The following is a 7766-nucleotide window of genomic DNA, read 5'->3' as shown; positions in this document are numbered from 1 at the left end:
GCACCAGGAATGCAAACCTAAAGAACCATTTCACTAATGGACTCTTTCTCAGCCACTTTTCTGGTGACTGAAGCACTCAAACCACCTGTGAGAGAAGGGCAGCTTTACCTTCAGGATAATTCTCATCATGACAACATCTGTGTGACAATTACATTATCCTGAACATTTTTGTCCTCAAATGCATGTTGGTGGCCTACTGTCACTTTAGCATCTACCTCTGAGCACCCAAGGCCCTAAAAGACCAATGTCTTTTAGGAAGTACAAAATACTCTGCAGAACAGAACTGTTCAAGGATAGTGTAAGGAGGGCAGAGGAAGAGTATATAAATACTGGTGTGCTCTATGTAAATTTGCCCAGCTGTTTATGCTAAATGTTCTCTTACTCCATTTTTCCTGACCTCATTTCCTCCCTTGCTTTCTAATTGCAGAAAATAAAACAGTACAAGTCCTTGCTTTCATTACATGCAACACCTGCTGACTGTTCTGAAACAGATGTCTACAGCATCATTAGGCAATCATTTCTTTAGCCTTTTTCAGTAGGACTCATTTCAAATGTCTGTGCTAAATCCTCCTCCTTCAGCTTCCTCTGTATTTCTCATCCTTTCCTACATTCAGAGTTCCAACAAAAACTCTTCTCTCTATCAGTTTGCTCTTGCTATGTTTGTCCTGGATCACTGTACTCACAGAAGGACAGGCTATAACTTCTTTGAACCAGGAATTAAGTTCAAGAGATTTTTATTGGGGGAAAAAAGACAAGGTGAGGACAGAAAACAGTGAGAGTATTAGTCAGCAGTGTAGGCAGTACTTCAGAACACCAGCTGGCTTGTTACAGCTCAGAGGTTTTTTTGTGGACAGTACAGCAAAGAAGAGTTTTACATGAACACAAGGACAGCCCCTACACTCTCAATGCAAATGACCAATTCTGTCAACAAGAGAAAAACGCAGCTCCAAAACACCCCAAAAAAGAGAAAAACCCTTTTCATTTCTGTACCACCATCATACCTTGCCAAGAAGAGCACATGTTAGTATCAGTTAGGCCTGCAGGACTTGCAGAACTCCATTGTTGGGGAAGACATCTGAGAGAATAGATTCCTCCCTCCTGTTTCCAAATATCACTGTAATATTTGGCACTCCTGGGAGGAACCATGAACTTTCGAGGCCAATAACAGACTTGGCACATACTGCATTTAATCATGCTGGTTGCTATGCAGTGACATACGTTTGCTATTTATCTTACCTTGTTCCCAGCAGAGTGATGTGAAGGTGGCAGAGAGCTCCAGTTGTAGCTGGTAGGGAAGGAGTGTGCATTCTTCCAGTGAATAACAAAAAAGCAAGCTAAAACAAGAGCTGTAGGACATGTTGTGCCAGGTTAATTGGCACTGCAGTGTTGTAGTTCAACACTTACTGAAAATTGTTCCTTTAGGTTATTTCTTCCACTGGCAAATTCCTGGTTATGTTATTCTCAGGCAATCTTGTTAATCTGGGCTGGTTTCAACTTGTAGATTACTGTGACTAATTAGGATAGCCTCCATTGTACTTTTAAAAGATATTAGTGGGAATGGGCTGGTGGCATCATTAACAATCAGTTGCTCAACTTTGTACCCCAATGCAGCTTTACCAGATTTTAATGGATTTGCAGTTTGGCATCATGACTGTCTTAGGGCAATCTGTATGAAGAAACTTCTGGAAAAACTGTCCAATCATTTCTTAAAAGAGCACTTGCAGAACAAGTGCTTCTTGTGGCAGTTGAAGTTACAGGAACAGGTTCCTTGGGACTGTCCCGTGTGTGGTTTCTCTGGTGTTGTATGAATTTCTACCTTCCCTTTTACGGAGGCACTGATTTGGGCTTCCCTCTTCTATCAGTGCATCCATTTCCTAAAAATGTGCCAGACCATAACAGTTCAGGGTCCTTCACACCTCTTAACTAGCCAAAGTCACTTGGGGTGGTGGGACAGAGGTTGACAGGTGCCCAGATGCACAGTATAATCATATCAGAATAGAATCACTCTTTCTCAGAAAAAAACAGGCTAAAAGGAGACACACTAACTGGTAGACATGCAAGAAGTCCACATCAACTTTACAGATCATGTCTGCAATGAGATCTGCAAGGACATGAAAGTGGCAGGGAGAGGCAGATAGCTTCTATCACGGGCGTGACTTCTGCTTGTTCAGGTTTGGGCAAGACACAACTCTTTTATTTTTTAGTTTTATTTATTTTGTACTTGGATACCTGCAAAAAACACATCACTAGGATATTCAGGGTGCTAGTGAATCTTTGGGAGGGTGCGGTGGAAAGAGCGTTGTTTTTCTGAAATTGCAGCTCTTTCCTGCTGCAAACTACACCGGGAAGAAAACTGCCTCTTCTGGTGCCTAGACAGGGAGCAAAGGACAGCCTGCTGGAATCAGAACAGGCTGTGAACAGTGTCAGGTCACTTAGGCAAGGGATTATTCTGAAAGTTTCAATTGTTGACAAGGATATTTGAGTTAGGAAAGATAAAGTGAACAAAATAGAAGAAGGGGGTTTGACAGGATCTGTACTGTGAATGAAATAAAGGGCCCGAGAAACGAGTCAGAGGGGACAGTGGAGTTCAGGAATAGATGAAAGAAATTAGGGGGAAAGTCTCTGTGCCTGGCAGGCTATATTGCTGGGAATGAAACCCAAGATCCCTGGCTCAGCATTTCCCTGCTGCCCACAAGGATCCACAAAAATGTTGCTGTAATGCTGGGACTCCTGGAGGATGGTAACCAATTATTATAACTATTCTTTTATCTTTGTGGCTGAACATTTTTTTTTGCTCTAGCCTGGAGGGTCGGGGCAGTAGGACTGGAGACTGTGCTGAAAGACAGCAATAAAGAACATAGCGCTGCACTGACAGGAAGTTTCAAAATTCAGGGTGCCCATGGGATCTGAACTTGCTCCCTTCCCATTAAAAGGTAAGTATAAAGATACAAATCTTTGCTAGGCACATCTTTTCCCTACAGGATCAGCTTACTCTCAAAGTAAACCAAACTGCATTTCTTTGACAAACAGATTTCCAGTACTTTGTCTCGTAATTCTCCATGTGGCTCCATGCCTCACTGGCTGCTCATTGATGAATTCCCACTTTGAATAATGAATTAGCAACTCCTATTTATGGTGTTCATCACTGGAATCCACAAGTGTACACAGACCCAAAACAGTAACAGCTTCTAGTCATGTAGCTAATATTTAACTTTGTCATTTATTACTTTGAAAGTAGATCTTCATTTCCCAGGTAGGTTGTGTAAAATGCATGCCCTCATGGGTCCAAATTTACAATACAAAGATTTCGGAACAAGAATACTCAGAACTCAATCATCTGGATTTCTATTTTTATGAAGTCATCTAAGAAGTCATAAGAGGAAACAGGATTCCAGGAAAAATATGATACAAATAAAAACAAGGAGACCGTCTTTGCCTCATAGGCCTTGGAGAGCAAGACGACAAGACAAGCAAGGCAATATGCATGGAAAGAGAGGCAGAAAAATATAAAGCTAATAGTACTAATACAAGAGCAACTTTTCCTAAGTCCCACTCCAGCATCTATCCATTCACTCTCTTCCACATAGCCACAGAGTTCTTCTCTAATTGCTCCCATAGAACTTTTAATGACTAGGATTACAAAAAAAATTAGGCTTATGCCCTATGCAGGGAGCTGTATTATCCCCAATTTACAAAAGGGGGAAACTGAGGCATGAAGCAACCTCATCTCTTCTCTCACATAAGCAGAGGGCAGGGACTAAAAGTAAAGCTGTTCCTTTGTTTCCTTACCAGAAAAGCAATCACTGTGCATTTTGCTAGAATAGAATATTGAGATTCTTAGGTAATTTTTGTTCTCAGGTGCTGCATTTCTGTGGAAACTTACCTTTTTAAGGTAACATAGAAATGCCAACTGCTTTTAAAAATTCCCTTTTCCTTACCTACCTTTTACTGCCGTAACTGTTGCTATGGAAACTGGAACTGGCCATGAAGCAGTTCTACAACATGAATTCTCACTTGTCAGTTTTACATTAATGTGCTACCTTCTAAGTCCTTTAATAAACCAGTAATAATTGTGTTGCCTAACGAGTTTTCAAATTAAACAAAACAAGAAAGCGTGCTTTCACTGAATGCTCTGCACAATATTTTGTAGGTGTGGTCTAAGAATTTTAACAGTGTGCATGATATGACTCTGTTGGTTAAGGATATGATCTTTAAACAGAGAGACAGTTTATTTGCAGTAAAAGCCCTAGTGTGTGTAGTTAGACTTACATAAAGGTGACTTATACCAACATGGGTATGTCTAGACTGCTGTCACAGAAGCACACTGTAGAGATACTGAGTGAATGGGTAAATCAGCCAACAGTGAGCTCTGTGCTCCCACAGCTCCTCAGGGTACTGCTGTGCATGTGCATGTTGTATTCCCTGTAGGTGCAGGAGGGAATGCTCTCAACCAGAGTAAGTGTTAACCTGGGCTGGGTGGCTACTGTGGAAAATATAAAGCATGCAAGCTTAAGACACAACTATTCTGTACAGATAGGCAGAATCAGAATCTGTGTGGCTTAAATCTAGACTCCTCCATTAACTTTAGCTTAACCTTTCTCTCTTGTAAAAACTGTAGGCTCCCTTGTGTTTATTCATCTTACTTCCCTGAGACAACTCATCTGAGAAAAATCCCTTTTTCCTGTTCTTGGGGAGCAAACACCATCAGAACACACCCTCCATCACAAGAGTCGAGCACTCCCTGCAAGGATCAACTTAAAAACTTCCAAGGACAGGTTCTTTCCAGAATAACTTACCTGTGTTTCCTGAGACAAGTTCCTTCCACCTCATCTCCATGGCTTTGCAGTTGTTCAGAGCTTTTGAAATGCAACAGGGGCAGGACTGATGCAGATACAAGTGTCTGCCCTTTCTACCTCCAAGCATAGAAAATCAGTGGACAGGGATTTTAGGCAAACTTTACACAAAAAACCACATCTAAAACACAGGAAGTGCAGCCTTGGAGTTGGAGGCAACAGAATTTGCATGTGTAACTATACAAACTGCGAAGCCCAAAGATGTAAACCTATTTTGGTATGAATTTTAAAGAGATATCCTAAAGAGCAACATGATCTCCAAACTCTCTTTTCCTTCCAGAACTCATCCAGCCCACACACTCAGCTGTCATCCTCAGGAGAACCAGGGTCTTTCTTCTGACTTAAGAGAAGAGATCACCTTTCCCACTGAGCTAGCACTGTTCCTTTAACCCTTTCCCAGCAAAATGAGCTTCTGGTGATACAGAAGATTTTAAGAAAATGGCCAAGCCAGTCTCTGGAATTAGATGCCATGCTTTTCCACATGGTCTGAAAACACCTTGTACTTTCCTTTAAAATACCCTCAAACTCGTGCCAAATAAGCAACTTAACCATATGTACTGCTTGATTGTGGGCAACTCCTGAAGTGAATTTGAATTTAGGAATCAATATTCCAAGCTACTTCTTCCATCCCTTGTTTTTAAGCATCACTTCAAACTGATCAATAATCAGAGCATGAATTTAAAAAGCAAATCTCCCCTGTGGCCAACCAGATCTCTCAGAAACATAAATTAAAGCTTCAATTCCCCTCAGCATCACTTCACTCAGAATCTGCCTTCTTTCCCTGATTTACAGAGAGAGATATTCAGGGCATGGGGAGGGAGTGGGGAACACTCTACAACTCTTCCTTAATCCTCTTCTGTTTCCTTCTGCACAGGTACATCCCTTCAGCACCTGTTCAGGGCCCATATTAAGATCTGACTAGAAGGTACCTGACTCAGAGCAGAGCAGCAATGTAAGGAGCAGGGAAATCTGTAAGGAAACCAACTCTTGAGTCCTGCAGCAAGTACAGAATACACAGCAAATGAATGATTCATACATAGTTCTCTACTGCGAACAAACTTACCACCTCTTTAAGGCCAGAGTTTTCCACAGGCCTCTGAATGCAAATGCCAAATATTTTGTCATGCCTTTCTCTTAGCCTATATCTCACTGCAGCCAGGGCTTGGAGGGAGGCAGATAATATAACAAACCAGAGAGCTGGCACACATGGGGCTACTCACTGGCTTTCCTCATGCATATGGTTTATTTTTCCCTGCTATGTCAATCCTTATAGGGCTTTACCACTACAGCTGCCTCCTGGGAGTCTGCTGTTTCAACTATTACAGGGAAGGTGCAGAGGAAAGAAGGATAAATTCAATCTTTTGTACTCTTTTCAAGTTAAAGGTCTCACCTCCACACCATAAATTAAACAGATTAATTAAACAGACAAGCCTCTGCAGCAGCAAGCTCTCTCTAAGGATAAATATTGAACAACTTTGCTTTTTAACTGTTGCACATAACAGAGTTGTGATTATTCCAGATCAAACATCTTGCATGGTAACCTGCTTTAGGCCAACGTTGTTTCATCTATGTCTTGTGTTCTTCTGCAAGCACAGATATGGGTAGTATTTTACCACAAAAGTGACAAAGAATAAAAGACGCAAAAGGCAGCAGGCAGAGGAGGTTACAGTGGGTCTCAATGGCTTCTGTATTTTCTTTTCCAAAGTATCTAATTTATGTTTTACCATTTGTGATGTAGGAAGCAACTGAAACAGCAAAACAGTAGCTGATTTTGAGAATTCTGGTCTGAAGAGAAACCACAACAACAGGCATCAGTAGCACAGATGGGAATGCAGAGGAATGCAGACATGCTTGGCAACCAGTGGGCAAGGTTGCAGGATGGGGAAGGGATGCAGAACCCCATTCCTGAATACTACTTTATGGACAAAGGTGAGGACTGCTTTAGTAGTGGGAAAGCTGTCCAGATTGAGGAGTACATATTTACAGACAAAGGTACACCAGCACTGGCCAGGAAGGACAGGCAAATCCTTCTGTTTGTGTGTCCTTTCTCTAGGTGTTACGAAGTTCACATAAAAAGAAAGATCCACAGCTATTACCACATGAAAGCGTGCAAGATCAGTCTTTAAGCCAAAAAAAATCTCCTGAGATGACCACTGCTGTAAACAGTGATCTTGAGCAGTGACTTTTCTTTAGGCCCACTGGATGCAGATGTGAGGATGGCCAATACCTCATCCTACTCCAAGGAAAGAGCCCAGTTTCTTTTCCAGTTCCCCTGCTAGATTAGAATGTCCAGAATCAGTCTGATACCTTTCACTAGGAATAGCAAGGAAGTCAGCAAGAATATTAAAACAAGTATTTGAACAACTTCTCTGAAGCTGGACAAAACCAGCATCTGGAGAATCAGAAGGCTCTTTTTATCCCCATCTAGATCATACCAGCTAATGACAGCTTCTCACAGTCTCTCAACCTCTCCTTGTTATCTTTTCTCTTTAAAATACCATAAAATACCCTTCCATAGTGCTGATAATATCACTGTTACTCTCCAGTAGTTCCAAGACACGGTGCATCACCACTTCATCCAGAGAGGGGTTGTAGCTCTGCCGAACACAACTCAGGACATGAAGGAAATGGCAGCCTTTTTCAGCATCTGCAGAAAAAAGGAAAATGTAGTCAGGAATGGAAGAAAAATTTCAGTCTGTCTCTTTCGAACTATCGTAATACAGATCAGTCATGAAAATCCCAGAGCCCTAGATACTAAAGCAGACGTGTATATTCGGAAGAAAGAGATCCTGTCTGTCCCTACAGTTCTCCAATTATCAACTGTTCCCAGTGACTTTTCTGGGAAGTGTCAGGGCTGTAACAGTAGTAATGAGGGTGAAAAGATAACTCAGTCTTGCCAACTCTTAACATACA

General features: G+C 41.6%; 1 protein-coding gene across 4 annotated transcripts in view; it reads right to left on the bottom strand.

Annotated features, from left to right (window-relative positions):
• Positions 1-717: 717 nt before the first annotated feature.
• The window catches only part of STN1 (STN1 subunit of CST complex), a 46970-nt gene continuing 39921 nt past the window's right edge, over positions 718-7766 (bottom strand). For all 4 annotated transcript variants that reach the window (XM_039554143.1, XM_010409267.4, XM_010409274.4 and 1 more), the window contains one exon: positions 718-7500. In XM_039554143.1, the coding sequence (XP_039410077.1) occupies positions 7343-7500 (158 nt within the window). In that variant the 3' untranslated portion in view covers positions 718-7342. The remainder of the gene's footprint in view (positions 7501-7766) is intronic.

The sequence above is a fragment of the Corvus cornix genome, chromosome 6 (assembly GCF_000738735.6).
Source record: "Corvus cornix cornix isolate S_Up_H32 chromosome 6, ASM73873v5, whole genome shotgun sequence".
In the NCBI taxonomy this organism is placed as follows: Eukaryota; Metazoa; Chordata; class Aves; order Passeriformes; family Corvidae; genus Corvus; species Corvus cornix.
This window is presented reverse-complemented; position numbering and strand designations above follow the sequence as displayed.